A 17851-nucleotide genomic window follows, 5' to 3' on the forward strand; every position below is an offset into this window, starting at 1 on the left:
AAAACCCATATTACGCTGGCTCACACATGAGCACGACACAGGGCACATGTGTCATATTACCGTAATTTCCGGACTATAAGCCGCTACTTTTTCCCCTCGTTCTGGTCCCTGCGGCTTATACAAGGGTGCGGCTTATTTACGGCCTGTTCTTCTCCGACACCGACGAAGAGGATTTCGGTGGTTTTAGTACGCAGGAGGAAGACGATGACACAATGATTAAAGACTGACTTTTCATATACCGGTAGGCTGGTTATTTTGATAACGTACAGGTGAGCACTTTGTATTACTTTGCACCGTTGTATTATTTGTACTCTGCACGAATGCTGTTCGCCATGTCAAAGATGTGAAAGTTTGATTGAATGATTGAAAGATTTATTGTTAATAAATGGGACGCTTTGCGTTCCCACACAGTCATCTCTGTCCCGACAATCCCCTCCGTGGTAGCAGGAGCCCCTATATACTACGCTAATTACACATCAAAACCCTGCGGCTTATAGTCGGGTGCGGCTTATATATGGAGCAATCTGTATGTTCCCCTAAATTTAGCTGGTGCGGCTTATAGTCAGGTGCGGCTTATAGTCCGGAAATTACGGTACTAATGTGATTTCTCCTACAGCTAGTTATTAATGATAACCACCAGCTTGCAGAATTGAAATCTATAGGAACACTAGAAATAAAGCTAATACCCACAATACACTCACACACAATCCACCTCACATATACTGTATGTCATATCACTAATGTAATTGCGCGTCACATCAGTTATTGATGATAACCACCATCTTGCATGGTAGAAATGAACAGAACAACTGGAGATAATCCACAAAGCCAAAACCCATATTACGCTCGCTCACACACGAGCACAACACAGGGCACATGTGTCATATTACTAATGTGATTTCTCCTACAGCTAGTCATTAATGATAACCACCACCTTGCAGAATTGAAATCTATAGGAACACTAGAAATAAAGCTAATACCCACAATACACTCACACACAATCCACCTTGCATATATGTCATATCACTAATGTGATTGCGCGTCACACCAGTTATTGATGATAACCACCATCTTGCACTGTAGAAATGAACAGAATAACTGGAGATAATCCACAAAGCCAAAACCCATATTACGCTCGCTAACACACGAGCACAACACAGGGCACATGTGTCATAATATTAATGTGATTTCTCCTACAGCTAGTTATTAATGATAACCACCAGCTTGCAGAATTGAAATCTATAGGAACACTAGAAATAAAGCTAATACCCACAATACACTCACACACAATCCACCTCACATATACTGTATGTCATATCACTAATGTAATTGCGCGTCACATCAGTTATTGATGATAACCACCATCTTGCATGGTAGAAATGAACAGAACAACTGGAGATAATCCACAAAGCCAAAACCCATATTACGCTCGCTCACACACGAGCACAACACAGGGCACATGTGTCATATTACTAATGTGATTTCTCCTACAGCTAGTCATTAATGATAACCACCACCTTGCAGAATTGAAATCTATAGGAACACTAGAAATAAAGCTAATACCCACAATACACTCACACACAATCCACCTTGCATATATGTCATATCACTAATGTGATTGCGCGTCACACCAGTTATTGATGATAACCACCATCTTGCACTGTAGTAATGAACAGAATAACTGGAGATAATCCACAAAGCCAAAACCCATATTACGCTCGCTAACACACGAGCACAACACAGGGCACATGTGTCATAATATTAATGTGATTTATCCTACAGCTAGTTATTAATGATAACCACCACCTTGCAGAATCGAAATCTATTGGGAATGCTAGAAATACAACACACTCACACGCAATCCACCTCGCATAAATGTCATATCACTAATGTGATTGTGTGTCACACCAGTTATTGATGATAACCGCCATCTTGCATGATAGAAATGAACAGAACAACTGGAGATAATCCACAAAGTCATGAGCCCAGCAGTGTGAGTGCTATGAAGAGTGATAGGTCGGTCACACAGGAGCCAATCAATCTGTCATGTGACCAAAATTAGCATTATTTTGGTGGCACAATAAAAACACCACGTGACACACTATAAACACATTCATTGCGGGGAGATCATTTGACTTGATCGGGAGAGAACCCGCACGTATCAATATGTTACTTTTCGGGCGGGGAGGCGGGCGCAAACAGGTGTGAGTAAACGTGGCGTCTGCTGACGCAATATTAAGGCATATGCAGGTTCAAAGGTCACCTGTGCCTGCTGCTCACGGGGGGCCACCTGGGAACAGAACACATGTGTGCACAAACACCTCCATTCTCAATCAGACCCGACTAGGCAACAAGACAAACTGCTACACTTGTAGAAGGTGCCCAGTGACAGGGATGGCACTCCATGCTCAGGGTAAAAATAGGTGACAGGGGGGGACGGGCAATGGTTTTGCACCAGCGCCTCGTCACAAGGGTTCGAATCCCAACTTTCTGCAGTGCAGAGTGTATAGTTGCAACTTTTGGGTTTAAAATGAGAGTTGTGCAGAAAGCAGTGGGGGTTTTTTTACAGGACAGACCCAAAATGTTTTTTTTTGTGCAGAAATCAGTGTCCAAAACAAGCAATCTAATAAGTTTTGGCATGTTTTGAAGCCATGGAGTGATTTAAGAGACCACAATGGACCGATGCAAGTGGCTTTTAAAGCACCCCTCTGCACGATGCCCAGATTTTGGGCATGAAAACGTCCACAAACAGTGCATTGAGCGGCAAAAGTGAGCTTCGTGAAAGTTTACCGGGACAAAATAAAAACTTTTGCCTCCTCCACGCACCAGGGTCCTGCCACAGCCGGGGGGAGTCCGGCTCGAAACATGCGAGATGCTCAACTTTACTCGCCAACACCAAAGGCGCAGCTCGCCACCAGAGTTGGCTTTAAACAAATAAAATAAAATAAAAAGAGTACAAAAGTTGTTACATGCGCGCCCCTAAAAAAAAACGTGACCCCCGGCGGGGGTGAAAATGACACTCGCTAGTTTGAGAAAGTTCCATCCGGCGCGGCGTGCGTCCCAGGTGAAACGCGCACAATTAAAGAAGAGGGGAAAATGGTGGACTTACTTTTCTCTCGCTTGGCTGTCGGAAGGGACCACGGCTCCTTTACCTTTGGCGTACATGCTGGGTTCTGTTTTAAGACTTTTGCCCCACTCAACACCTGTCAAAGAAAGCAGCCAGGAAAACGCTCCATCTCCATAGCTACCCCTTCAGTGTTTTTCCTCCCCCCCCCCCCTCCTCTCACCCTCCTCCTCCTCCCTTCTTCCTCCCCCCTCCTCCTTCTCGCCTCCCTCCTCCCTCTCTCTCTTTCTCTCTCTCACTTTTTTTTTTTTTTTTACATCTCCAACATTGGCCACAAATCAGGCACAGTTTCTATCGGGGGGACTTGAAACCGTCCTCAACTGGATTTTTTTTCTCCCCCCCCCCCCCACCCCTCCCTTCTCCTCGCCTCAACCGGCTGTTCCACAAGCCTGCATTTCCTCCCTCCGCTGAGCACGCGGTGGGGGCTTCTTAAAGGGATACACACACTGTTGTTGTTTTTTTTTTTTTACTGACCCCGACTAACATGACGTGTTTAAGTTTTGGAAGTTTGTTGTTGTGAGCTAACATGTCAACTGAGCGTTAATATCAAAAACAATGTGCTTTAAAGAAGATTTAACAATATATGTTGCATTGTGGTGGTCCCGTTTCTACACTGCATGCCCTCATACTGTTAATAGGAGAGCTGCAACCTATCCCAGCTGACGTTTTCGGGGTAAAGAGGTGGGGGGTACACCCTGGAATGGTCACCGTTCAATCAGAAAGCGCTTAATATTACAGTATCAGTATCACAGGAGAGATGGAGCCTATCCCAGCTGACTTTTTGCCTGAAGAAACAGGGTACATCTTGTATCGGTCGCCAGTCAGTCAGTCACAGAGCACATATAGACCAAAAAACATCTATTCATTTTCTGTACCGCCTGTGCTTATTGAGATCACAAGAGAAAGATGGAGCCTATCCCATTGTCCTTTTGGGGTAGACCAGGGGTCGGCAACCTTTACCACTTAAAGAGCCATTTTGGCAAGTTTCACAAATTAAAGAAAATAATGGGAGCCACAAAAAAAAAATTTAAATTAAAAACACCGCATACAAAGGTTAAATTGCTTTGTGCTATGTTAACCAGGGGTCTTAGACACACGCACCGGCACGCACCTTAATATGGACATTTGATGTTAGTGCGGCCCGCGAGTTTTGAATGAATGGCGCTTGATAGCGTCATACTTGCCAATCCCGACATTAATTCTGGGAGACTCCCGAATATCATGGCGTGATGGCACTGCTTTTGGCGCCCTCTACAGTCTGCCCAAACAGTGTACCTGCTCGACCACATGTAGAATGCAGCTTCAGCTTGCTCACGTAAGTGACAGCAAGGCGTACTACTTCAACAGCCTACACTGACGGTAGCCGTACAAAAACAACTTTAACACTGTTACGTTACAAATATGCGCCACACTTTGAACCCACACCAAAAAAGAATGACAAACACATTTCTGGAGAACATCTGCACTGTAACACAACATAAACACAACACAACAAATACCCAGAATCCCATGCAGCCCTAACTCTTCCGCTCAACCGACGCATGGAGGGGGGGGGAGGGTTGATGTGTGGGGGGGTTTGGTGGTAGCGGGGGTGTATAATCTAGACCGGAAGAGTTAGGGCTGCATGGGATTCTGGGTATTGGTTGTGTTGTGTTACACTACCGTCAGTGTAAGCTGTGTGGCTGATGAGTAAGTATGCTTTGCTGTCTCCTACGTGTGCAAGTTAAAGCTACATACAATATGTGGCCGGGCTGGCACGCTGTTTGTAAACACTATAGAGGACAATTACTGCAGTGCATTTAGGGCACGCCCTTTATTTAGTAATTAGAGTGAAAATATGATTACAATTGCCCTTGGAGTTTTCATAGAGAAGCACTGAGATCCACAAATCTCCTGGGAAAATCGGAGGGTCGGTAAGTATGCAGCTGAGTCGCATCAGAGTGGTCAAAGAGCCGCATGCGGCTCCGGAGCCGCGGGTTGCCAACCCCTGGGGTAGACCTTAAAATGGTCACCATTTAATCTCAAATTACATACCGTCATACACACACACATTTTTTTATACTGCTGGGTTTTACACTAGTACCACAGGAGAGATGGAGCCTATCCCAGCTGACTTTTTGCCTGAAGAAACGGTACATCTTGGATCTGTTGCCAGTCAGTCACAAAGCACATATAGACCAAAAAACATCTATCCATTTTCTGTACCGCCTGTGCTTATTGAGATCACAAGAGAAAGATGGAGCCTATCCCATTGACATTTTGGGGTAGACCCTAAAACGGTCACCATTTAATCACAAATTACATACCGACATACACACATACATTTTTTATACTGCTGGGTTTTACACCAGTATCACAGGAGAGATGGAGCCTATCCCAGCTGACTTTTTGCCTGAAGAAACAGGGTACATCTTGTATCGGTCGCCAGTCAGTCACAGAGCACATATAGACCAAAAAACATCTATTCATTTTCTGTACCGCCTGTTCTTATTGAGATCACAAGGGAAAGATGGAGCCTATCCCAGCTGACGTTTTTGGGGGTTAAGAGGTGGGGGTACACCCTGGAATGGTCACCGTTCAATCATAAAGCGCTTAGTATTACAGTATCAGTATCAGAGGAGAGATGGAGCCTATCCCAGCTGACTTTTTGCCTGAAGAAACAGGATCTATTCATTTTCTGTACCGCCTGTGCTTATTGAGATCACAAGAGAAAGATGGAGCCTATCCCAGTTGACCTTTTGGGGTGGACCCTAAAATGGTCACCATTTAAACACAAATTGTATACCGACATACACACATACATGTTTTATACTGCTGGGTTTTACACCAGTATCACAGGAGAGATGGAGCCTATCCCAGCTGACTTTTTGCCTGAAGAAACAGGGTACATCTTGGATCTGTTGCCAGTCAGTCACAGAGCACATATAGACCAAAAAACATCTATCCATTTTCTGTACCGCCTGTGCTTATTGAGATCACAAGAGAAAGACGGAGCCTATCCCAGTTGACCTTTTGGGGTGGACCCTAAAATGGTCACCATTTAAACACAAATTACATACCGACATACACACATACATTTTTTATACTGCTGGGTTTTACACCAGTATTACAGGAGAGATGAAGCCTATCCCAGCTGACTTTTTGCCTGAAGAAACAGGGTACATCTTGGATCTGTTGCCAGTGAGTCACAGAGCACATATAGACCAACAAATATCTATTTCTTTTCTGTACCGCCTGTTCTCATTGAGATCACAAGAAAAAGATGGAGCCTATCCCAGTTGACCTTTTGGGGTAGACCCTAAAATGGTCACCATTTAATCACAAATTACATACCGACATACACAGATACATTTTTTATACTGCTGGGTTTTACACCAGTATCACAGCAGAGATGGAGCCTATCCCAGCTGAAAATTACAGACCTCTGTCATCATTTTAAGTGGGAGAACTTGCACAATCGGTGGCTGACTAAATACTTTTTTGCCCCACTGTACATACATTTTCTCTAACGCTTAGTATTACAGTATTAGTATCACAGGAGAGATGGAGCCTACCCCAGCTGACTTTTTGCCTGAAGAAACATGGTACATCTTGGATCGGTCGCCAGTCAGTCACAGAGCACCATCTATTCATTTTCTGTACTGCCTGTTCTTATTGAGATCACATGAGAAAGATGGAGCCCATCCCAGTTGACCTTTTGGGGTTGAGAAGTGGGGGTACGCCCTAGAATGGTCACGATTTAATCACAAATTACATACCGACATCGATACATACATTTTTTGTACTGCTGGGTTTTACACCCGTATCACAGGAGAGATGGAGCCTATCCCAGCTGACAATTTGTCGGAAGAAGTAGGCTACACCTCGGATTGATCACCAGTCATTTGCAGGCCACATATGGACAACCATTCATCCATCCATTTACAATACCGTTTGTCCTCATTAGGGTCACGTGTGAGCTTGAGCCTATCCCAGCTGACGTTTTCGGGGTTAAGAGGTGGGGGTACACCCTGAAATGGTCACTGTTCAATCATAAAATACATCGAGATAATCATACATACATTTTCTAAACCGCTTAGTATTACAGTATTGGTATCACAGGAGAGATGGAGCCTATCCCAGCTGACTTTTTGCCTGAAGAAACAGGGTACATTTGTATCAGTCGCCAGTCAGTCTCAGAGCACCATATATTCATTTTCAGTACCACCTGTTCTTATTGAGATAACAAGGGAAAGATGGAGCCTATCCCAGCTGACCTTTAGGGGTTGAGAGATGGGGGTACGCCCTAGAATGGTCACCATTTAATCACAAATTACATACCAACATACATATATACATTTGTTATACGGCTAGGTCTTACACTAGTATCACAGGAGAGATGGAGCCTATCCCAGCTGACAATTTGTCGGAAGAAGTAGGCTATACCTTGGATTGATCACCAGTCATTTGCAGGCCACATATAGGGCAACCATTCATCCATCCATTAGCAATACCGCTTGTCCTCATTAGGGTCACGAGTGAGCTTGAGCCTATCCCAGCTGACGTTTTCGGGGTTAAGAGGTGGGGGTACACCCTGGAATGGTCACCGTTCAATCATAAAGCACATATAGACATACATACATACATTTTCTATACCGCTTAGTATTACAGTATTGGTATCACAGGAGAGATGGAGCCTATCCCAGCTGACTTTTTGCCTGAAGAAACAGGGTGCATCTTGGATCGGTCGCCAGTCAGTAACAGAGCACATATAGACCAGAAAACATCTATTCATTTTCTGTACCACCTGTTCTTATTGATATCACATGAGAAAGATGGAGCCTATCCCAGTTGACCTTTTGGGGTTGAGAGATGGAGGGTAAGCCCTAGAATGGTAACCATTCAATCACAAATTACATACCGACATACATTTTTTTATACTGCTGGGTTTTACACTAGAACCACAGGAGAGATGGAGCCTATCCCAGCTGACAATTTGTCGGAAGAAGTAGGCTACACCTTGGATTGATCATCAGTCATTTGCTGGCCACATATGGGCAACCATTCATCCATCCATTAGCAATACCGCCTGTCCTCATTAGGGTCACGAGTGAGCTTGAGCCTATCCCAGCTGACGTTTTCGGGGTTAAGAGGTGGGGGTACACCCTGGAATGGTCACCGTTCAATCATAAAGCACATATAGACATACATACATACATTTTCTATACCGCTTAGTATTACAGTATTGGTATCACAGGAGAGATGGAGCCTATCCCAGCTGACTTTTTGCCTGAAGAAACAGGGTGCATCTTGGATCGGTCGCCAGTCAGTAACAGAGCACATATAGACCAGAAACATCTATTCATTTTCTGTACCACCTGTTCTTATTGATATCACATGAGAAAGATGGAGCCTATCCCAGTTGACCTTTTGGGGTTGAGAGATGGAGGGTAAGCCCTAGAATGGTAACCATTCAATCACAAATTACATACGACATACATTTTTTTATACTGTTGGGTTTTACCCTAGAACCACAGGAGAGATGGAGCCTATCCCAGCTGACAATTTATCACCTTGGATTGATCATCAGTCATTTGCAGGCCACATATGGGCAACCATTCATCCATCCATTTAAAATTCCGCTTAACCTCATTAGGGTCACGAGTGAGCTTGAGCCTATCCCAGCTGACTGTTTGGGGCGAGGTACACCTTAGACTGGTCAATATTCAGTCATAGGGCATATATAATCAAACAATCATTCATCCATTTTATGTAACGCTTGTCTTTATTGCGGTCACAGGAAAGCTGGAGCCAATCCCAGCTGACTTTTTGAGGCAAAAGGCAGGGGTATACGCTGGAATGGACATTGTTCACTCATCAGGCACATAATCGACAAACATCCATCCATATTCTCTACCACTTCGTTGCCGTCACAACAGAGATGGAGCCTATCCCAGTTGAATTTTTGGCGAAAGAGTTAGCGTACATCTTGGAATGGTCACCATAGACCAAAAAACATCCATCCATTTTCTGTAACGCCTGTCCTTACTTGGGTCATGAGAGAGAGCTGGAGCCTATCCCAGCTGATCTTTTGGGGATAAAAGTGGTGGACATTTTGGAATAATCACCAGTCAGTAGGACACATATGGACAACCATTCATTAAGCCATTTACTGTACATGGGTGAGCTTGAGCCTATCCTAGCTGACTTTTTGGGGCAAGAGGCACGGGTACACACGTTCAATCACAGGCCACATATGAACAAACATCCATGCGTGTTCCTTATCGCTCAGTAATACAGTATAAGTATCACAGGAGAGATGGAACCTATCCCAGCTGACTTTTTGGCATTTTTGGCAGCGTAACATTTTGGATTGGTCGCCAGTCAAAAATAGACCAAAAAACTTCCATCCATTTTCTGTACCGCCTGTCCTTACTTGGGTCACAAGAGAAAGATGGAGCCTATCCCGGCACATATACACAAAAATCATCCATCCATTTTATGCACCGCTTGTCCTAATTGCAGTCAGGGGAGAGCTGGAGCCCATCCCAGGTGACTTTTTGGCACGTATGGATCACCATTTATCAATGTTTTGTACCGCTTGTCCTTTGGAGCCACTTGTGAGCTGGAGCCTATCCCAGCAGACTTTTTGGCAGCGTATATTTTGGATTGGTCGCCATTCAGTCACAGAGCAAAAATAGACCAAAAAACTTCCATCCATTTTCTGTACCGCCTGTCCTTACTTGGGTCACAAGAGAAAGATGGAGCCTATCCTGGCACATATACACAAAAACCATCCATCCATTTTATGCACCGCTTGTCCTAATTGCAGTCACGGGAGAGCTGGAGCCCATCCCAGGTGACTTTTTGGGCGACAGGGCACGTGTGGATCGCCATTTATCAATGTTTTGTACCGCTTGTCCTTTGGAGCCACTTGTGAGCTTGAGCCTATCCTAGCTGACTTTTTGGGGCAAGAGGCACGGGTACACATGTTCAATCACAGGGCACATATGAACAAACATCCATGCGTTTTCCTTACCACTCAGTATTACAGTATTAGTATCACAGGAGAGATGGAACCTATCCCAGCTGACTTTTTGGCATTATTGGCAGCGTACATTTTGGATCGGTCGCCAGTCAAAAATAGACCAAAAAACTTCCATCCATTTTCTGTACCACCTGTCCTTACTTGGGTCACAAGAGAAAGATGGAGCCTATCCCGGCACATATACACAAAAAACATCCATCCATTTTATGCACCGCTCGTCCTAATTGCAGTCACGGGAGAGCTGGAGCCCATCCCAGGTGACTTTTTGGCACGTATGGATCACCATTTATCAATGTTTTGTACCGCTTGTCCTTTGGAGCCACTTGTGAGCTGGAACCTATCCCAGCTGACTTTTTGGCAGCGTATATTTTGGATCGGTCGCCATTCAGTCACAGAGCAAAAACAAACCAAAAAACTTCCATCCATGTTCTCTACCGCCTGTCCTTACTTGGGTCACAAGAGAAAGATGGAGCCTATCCCGGCACATATACACAAAAAACATCCATCCATTTTATGCACCGCTCGTCCTAATTGCAGTCACAGGAGAGCTGGAGATCCTCCCAGGTGACTTTTTGGCGACAGGGCACGTATGGATCACCATTTATCAATGTTTTGTACCGCTTGTCCTATGGGGCCACTTGTGAGCTTGAGCCTATCCTAGCTGACTTTTTGGAGCAAGAGGCACGGGTACACGTGTTCAATCACAAGCCACATATGAACAAACATCCATGTGTTTTCCTTACCGCTCAGTATTACAGTATAAGTATCACAGGACAGATGGAACCTATCCCAGCTGACTTTTTGGCATTTTTGACAGCGTACATTTTGGATTGGTCGCCAGTCAAAAATAGACCAAAAAACTTCCATCCATTTTCTGTACTGCCTGTCCTTACTTGGGTCACAAGAGAAAGATGGAGCCTATCCCGGCACATATACACAAAAAACATCCATCCATTTTATGCACCGCTTGTCCTAGTTGCAGTCACGGGAGAGCTGGAGCCCGTCCCAGGTGACTTTTTGGCACGTATGGATCACCATTTATCAATGTTTTGTACCGCTTGTCCTTTGGAGCCACTTGTGAGCTGGAACCTATCCCAGCTGACTTTTTGGCAGCGTACATTTTGGATTTGTCGCCATTCAGTCACAGAGAAAGCTGGAGCCCATGCCAGGTGACTTTTAGGCGACAGGGCACGTATGGATCACCATTTATCAATGTTTCGTACCGCTTGTCCTTTGTAGCGACATGTGAGCTGGAGCCTATCCCAACTGACCTATAGATTGTGGACAGTAATGCTGTAAAAAACGATTTTACTGAACTACTCATAGTAGCTGCTTTTGCCAATGGAAAATAATCAGAAGTGGAAACATGAGCATTAGCATAATACTGAAAGAAACACACTTTTACTTTCTACTCTATCACACAGTTAATATGCATCTATGATCTTTTCTTCATTCATGTAAAAACTATGTTTCTTACAGCCAGATGTATTTATTTCAAAATCTTAAGCATACTTTAGATTCCATGTGAACATCTTGTATATGAATATTCATGGTGCAAGCACATATACAAACAAGTATAATGTGGAATTCAGAGGCCTTGGGGCCACTAAACACTGCGAATGGATTTTACAGCAAAGCAGATGTCTTTTGTGTCAAGCGGTTTAACCCGTGAAAGTGACGGAAAAGGTGGCGCCGTATTGATTTTTTAAAGTTCTGCCGTATTTACATTGCAACCTCTAAAGTCGCACACATTGTGCACCCTGCGACTCTGGCTGACTTCTAAGCTGCTGGCAAAATATGGGAAATACGGTGAATTCAAGTAAAAACAACAACTTTACAAACTGTAAGGGCAATGTTTTATGTCATCGTAACCCAAATCTTAAAGTTTAAAAAGAAATGTATCAATATCAAAATTTTGTCCAAAGTAAACGTGCAGAAGGGGGGAGGATTGCATGTTGCTGACTCAGCCATATTGTACTGAGCAGCCTGAACTGAGCAGTGCACAATAGACCAAGGTGATAGGGTTGGTGTGTAATGAGAAGTTATCCACTTTATAATACAATTCATTCTATCTATCTATTTTCTACCGCTTGTCCCTTTTGGGGTCGCGGGGGTGCTGGAGCCTATCCAAGCTGCACATGGGCGGAAGGCGGGGTACACCAATAAAACAAAAATAAGGTAAAACCACTAAAAATATCTGGTAGAGTAAGTATCTTATTGGTAAAGTGTAGTGTATATTAAACTATCTACATTAAACAAAACAATGGAAATACATTTGTTTTAAAAAGAATGATACAATAAGGGTCGTGTAGTGTGTAAAAAGTGTATGTACGTTAGCAACTGCCTGCTAAAATGTATTATTTTATGTTCATCCATCCATCTTCTTTCGATTATTCAAGGTCGGGTCGCGGGGGCAACAGCCTAAGCAGGGAAGCCCAGACTTTCCTCTCCCCAGCCACTTCGTCCAGCTCCTCCCGGGGGATCCCGATGCGTTATTTTGTTTATTTAAATACTTTAATAAATTAATTTACGTTTTTTTTTTTTGCAAACTGAGTGTGTTTACAGTGTCATGATTGCAGAAAAAAATAATTTGGGGTTTTGTAGCATATAATAAGTGTACAGTGAGGTGTAGAAGTTCTGGCTGGATCTTGTTAGACTCACTTCGATGCACAGCTTTGGCTCTAGAATCCAACCTCTCGAGAAGAGCTGGACTTTGTTCCACTCTGGCATTGCAAACAGTGAGAGGCGAGGGGTGTGGGTGGCAATACTTGTTGCCCTGCAGCCCAGAGCATGTACGTTGGCGTTTAACCCAGTAGATGAGAGGGTAGCTTCCCTCCGCCTTCAATGGGGGGGACGGGTCCTGACTGTTGTTTGTGCTTTCGCACCAAACAGCAGTTTAGAGTACCTGCCCTTTCCCTAGAGGGACTAATGGAGAGTGCTGCCTCAGGTTATTCCCTTGTTCTGCTGGGGGACTTCAACGCTCACATTGGCAACAACAGTGAAACCTGGAGAGGTGTGATTGGGGGAAACAGCTGCCCGGATCTAAACCCGAGTGGTGTTTTGTTATTGGACTTGTGTGCTCGTCACAGATTATCCATAATGAAAACCATATTTAAACATAACGGTGTCCATATGTGCTCTTGGCTCCAGGACACCCTCGGGTGCAGTTTGATGATTGACTTTGTGTTTGTGACATCGGATTTGCGGCCTCACGTCTTGGACACTAAGGTGAAGAGAAAGGCGGAGCCTTACACTGATCACCACCTGGTGGTGAATTGACTCGGATGGTATGTGAGGATACCGGTCAGACCTGGCAGGCCCAAACACATTTTGAGGGTCTGCTGGGAACGTCTGGCAAAGTCTCCCACTCAAGAGAGTTTCAATTCCCAACTGCGGAAGAACTTTGAACATGTCACAAGGTAGGTGCTGGACATTGAGTCCAAGTGGACACTTTTCCGTGCCTGTTTGTCGAGGCGACCGATCGGGGCTATGTCTGCAAAGTGGTTGGTGCCTGCCATGGCGGTAATCCCAGAACGTGCTGTTGGACACCAGCGGGGAGGGAGGCCGTCAAGCTGAAGAAGGAGTCCAATTGGGTCCTTTTGGGTCGTGGGACTCTGGAGGCAGCAGACAGGTACCGACAGGCCAAGCGATGTGCGGTTCGGAAGAGTTCGTGGAAGCCATGGAAAATGATTTCTGGACAGCTTGGAAGCGATTGTTGACTACCATCTGCTGCCTCAGGAGGGGGAAGCAGTCCACTGTCAACACACTTTATGGTGGGGTTGGTGTGCTGCTGACCTCGTCTCGGGATGTTGTGGTTTGGTGGAGCGAATACTTTGAAAACCTCCTCAATCCCACCTACACGTTTTCCTATGAGGAAGCAGTGCCTGGGGAATCAGGTTTAGACTTTCCTAATTCTGGGGCTGATGTTGCCGAGGTAGTTAAAAAGCTCCTTGGTGACAGGGCCCCGGGGGTGGTTAAGATCCACCCAGAGTTCCTTAAGGCCCTGGATGCTGTGTGGCTGTCTTAGTTAACAAGAGTCTGCAGCATTGCGTGGACATCGGGGCCTTGCGTCTGGATTGGCAGACCGGGGTGGTGGTTCGTCTTTTTAAGAAGGGGCACCGCAGGGTGTTTTCCAACTTTAATGGGATCACACCCCGTGATTTTTTTTGGTAAGGTCTATTCAAGTGTACTGGAGAGAAGGCAACGCCGGAGAGTCCAACCTCGGATTTAGGAGGGGCAGTGTGGTTTTTGTCCTGGTCGTGGAACTGTGGACCAGTTCTATACTCTCGGGAGGATTCTCTAGGGTGCATAGGAGTTTGCCCAACCAGTCTATGCTTTGTAGAGTTGAAGAAGGTATTCCACCGTGTCCATGGAGAAGTATTGAAAAGCCTGTTTGTGGCAGTCTGTTCCCTGTGTGATCAGTGCCAGAGCTTGGTCCGCATTGCCGGCAGTAAATCAGACCCGTTTCAAGTAAGGGTTGTACTCCACCAGGGCTGTCCTTTGTCATCGGTTCTGTTCAAAATATTTATGGACAGAATTTTTAGGCACAGTTAGGGTGTCAAAGGGATCCGGTTTGGAGACTGCAGGATTAGGTCTCTGCTTTCTGCAGATGATGTGGTCCTGATGGCTTAATCTGGTCAGGATCTTCAGCTCTAACTGGATCGGTTCGCAGCTGAGTGTCTCGTGACTGGGATGAGAATCAGCACCTCCAAGTCCAAGCCTATGGATCTTGCCCAGAAAAGGGTTGGGTGTCATCTCCGGGTTGGGGAGGAGATCTCGCCCCAAGTAGAGGAGTTCAAATATCTCGGGGTCTTGTTCACGAGTGAGGGACGAGTGGATCGTAAGATCGACAGGCGAATCAGTGTGGCGTCTGCATTGACGCACACCATGTATCAATCCGTCGTGGTGAAGAAGGAGCTACGCCTGGTCGATCTACATCCCTACCCTCACTTATGGTCATGAGCTTTGGGTTGTGACCAAAAGGAAAAGATCATGGGTACAAGCGGCCAAAAAGAGTTTCTGCCGTCGGGTGGCACGGCTCTCCCTTAGCGATAGGGTGAAGAGCTCTGTCATTTGGGAGGAGAAACCTCTGCTCCTCCACATTGATAGGAGCCAGATGAGGTGGTTCAAGCATCTAGTGCCCCCTGAATGCCTTCCTGGGGAGGTGTTTAGGGTACGTCCGACCGGTAGGAGGGGCACGGGGAAGACCCAGGACACGTTGGGGGGACTATGTCTCCCAGCTGGCCTGGGAACACCTTGGGATGCCCTGCCAGGAGCTGGACGAAGAGGGTGAGGAGAGGAAAGTCTGGGCTTCTCTGCTTAGGCTGCTACCTGATCTTGGATGAACGGAAAAAGGTGGATGGATGGATAGTTTATTTGAATATTTCAAATGAATTACTAATTGTTCTTTACATATAATATGGACTGGAAGTCTCTGCAGAGAGTGGTGAGGACGGCGGAAAAGATCATCAGGACTCCTCTTCCTCCTATCCGGGAAAGCGCAAAAAGCTGCTGCCTGACCAGGGCTCAGAAAATCTGTAGAGACTCTTCCTACCCCCACCAAGGACTGTTTTCACCGCTGGACTCTGGAAAGAGGTTCCGCAGCCTCCGTAGCAGAACCTACAGGTTCTGTAACAGCTTCTTACCTCAGGCCATAAGACTCTTGAACGCATCATAACTGCACTACAAAGACGTAATGCAACGAAATGTTGTTCTTATCTGTACTGTAAAGTTAAAATTTCAATGACAATAAAGGAATTCTAAGTCTAAGTCTAAGTATGTGTAATGAGTAATGCAATGAGTGTTTGATTGCTAAAAAATATTTTGGGGTTACATACAGTTTAATAAGTGTACCGTATTTAAGTTAGCATCTGCTATAGTTAAAATTATATACATTGTTTTTCAATTGCTTGAAAATGTAAGGGTTGCGTAGCATATACAAAGTGTATTTACATTAGCGTCTGCTTGCTAGAAATGCATACATTTAATTGGGTTTTGTTCAATAATTTTAATATATTAATAATTGTTGTAATATGTGTATTTACAAGAGAGTCAATAATGGTTGTTTTAAAGTTAAAGTACCACTGATAGTCACACACACACTAACTAGGTGTGGTGAAATTACCCTCTGCATTTGACCCATCCCCTTGTTCCACCCGCTGGGAGGTGAGGAGAGCAGTGAGCAGCACCGGTGGCCACGCTCGGGAATCATTTTGGTGATGTAACCCCCAATTCCAACCCTTGATGCTGATTGCCAAGCAGGGAGGTAATGGGTCCCGTTTTTATAGTCTTCGGTATGACTCGGCCGGGGTTTGAACTCACAACCTACCGATCTCAGGGCGGTACACTCTAACCTAGACCTGGGCAAATTAAGGCCCGGGGGCCACATGCAGCCCGTTAGCTTTTCAATCTGGCCCGCCGGACATTCCCAAACCATTTTTTTAGATCTTTAAGATGTAAAGTGTAGCTGCCATTATGATGTGCAGTGATGTTTTCTAATGACCGTAAGTCTTGAACTATACTAAGTCTTTCAATGGTTGGAATCTGCGCTTATGGATGATATACCAGTTACTATGGTAATCTAATTAGTTACTATGGTAATCTACGTCACAGCAGCTCAGACGAGGCACCAAGCAGTGTGGGCGGGAAGCGTTTCCACAGACGAGGAAGGAGATTTTCACAACAAAGTTCTAAAGCTTAGTGATATATCAGATATATCAGATTGTAGGTGGGTTTATTTTGTACCCTTCGCGTTCATATTTCACTGTTTGTTGCATTTTTGTTGCGTTTCACTTGATTGTAAAATATGTTGATCGAAAGGGGGTGTGACATTCATATTTTGTCAATATTCAGTGTTTTATCGTTCATAGAAAAATTTTAAATTTCATTACGTTTTTTAAGGCGGTCTGTCATAATGTTTTTAGCATTCAATCAGACATTTTTGTGAGGTTTTGTATTAGTGTTCCTAAAAATAGATATACCGGCCCCCAGACACATTTTTTTAATCTAAATGTGGCCTCCGAGTCAAAGTAATTGCCCAGGCCTGCTCTAACCACTAGGCCACTGAGCAGTAGTTTTCATTCAATATGTTTATTTTACATTGGTGTTGAACGCTAAAAAAAATAACTAATTTGTGTATAATAATTTGTACAACTTGTGTATGTAATTAATTTTGTACCGAGCAGCCAGAAGCGTTTTCTTCTATGTTTTCACATAAAAAAACGCAAAAATAAATATTTTGATGCTCACAGAGGCGAGGTCTCACAAGATCATGTTGATGGTTTGAACTCTGCAGTTGCGTTTAACTTTGGAAGCACATTTTTCCAGAACACGTGCATGTTTGCATCCAATTCCCGGCCATGCTTTCCATCAAGTTACCGCTCTCACCTCATTGTTCACTTGAAAGCACCAACACTGCTGGTTCCCATTTAGACCTGGTCTGTGAAAGCCAGTGACCCACGCCCAGAAGGGACGCGCCACGCTGTAACAAGGTCCAGCTCGTGTGCTGTGACACGTCCACTTCAGTGTCACCGCACCTGTCGGGAGCTCTTTATCAAGCGAGCGAGCGTCCTCGCCGATTTTGACGTGGCTTCGCCGGACACAAGGAAACAATTTAAAGAGGTTATTGAGCCGTGCTGGAGGTGATGGGTGACGTGTCATCAATCTGGTCAAAGAGGTTGTCTGAGGAAGAAGAATAAACT

The 17851-nt window shown here is 44.8% G+C and overlaps 1 protein-coding gene across 4 annotated transcripts in view; it reads right to left on the reverse strand.

Annotated features, from left to right (window-relative positions):
* ssbp4 (single stranded DNA binding protein 4) overlaps positions 1 to 17851 on the reverse strand; it is a 413236-nt gene that overhangs the window by 292799 nt on the left and 102586 nt on the right. For 2 of the 4 annotated variants that reach the window (XM_062039060.1, XM_062039063.1), the window contains exon 1: positions 3110 to 3257. The exons of the other annotated variants lie outside the window; for them this stretch is intronic. In XM_062039060.1, the coding sequence (XP_061895044.1) occupies positions 3110 to 3165 (56 nt within the window). In that variant the 5' untranslated portion in view covers positions 3166 to 3257. Of the gene's footprint in view, positions 1 to 3109; positions 3258 to 17851 lie in introns of those variants that run through there. 4 annotated transcript variants of the gene reach the window in all.

This window comes from Entelurus aequoreus, linkage group LG27 (genome assembly GCF_033978785.1).
Source record: "Entelurus aequoreus isolate RoL-2023_Sb linkage group LG27, RoL_Eaeq_v1.1, whole genome shotgun sequence".
Classification (NCBI taxonomy): Eukaryota; Metazoa; Chordata; class Actinopteri; order Syngnathiformes; family Syngnathidae; genus Entelurus; species Entelurus aequoreus.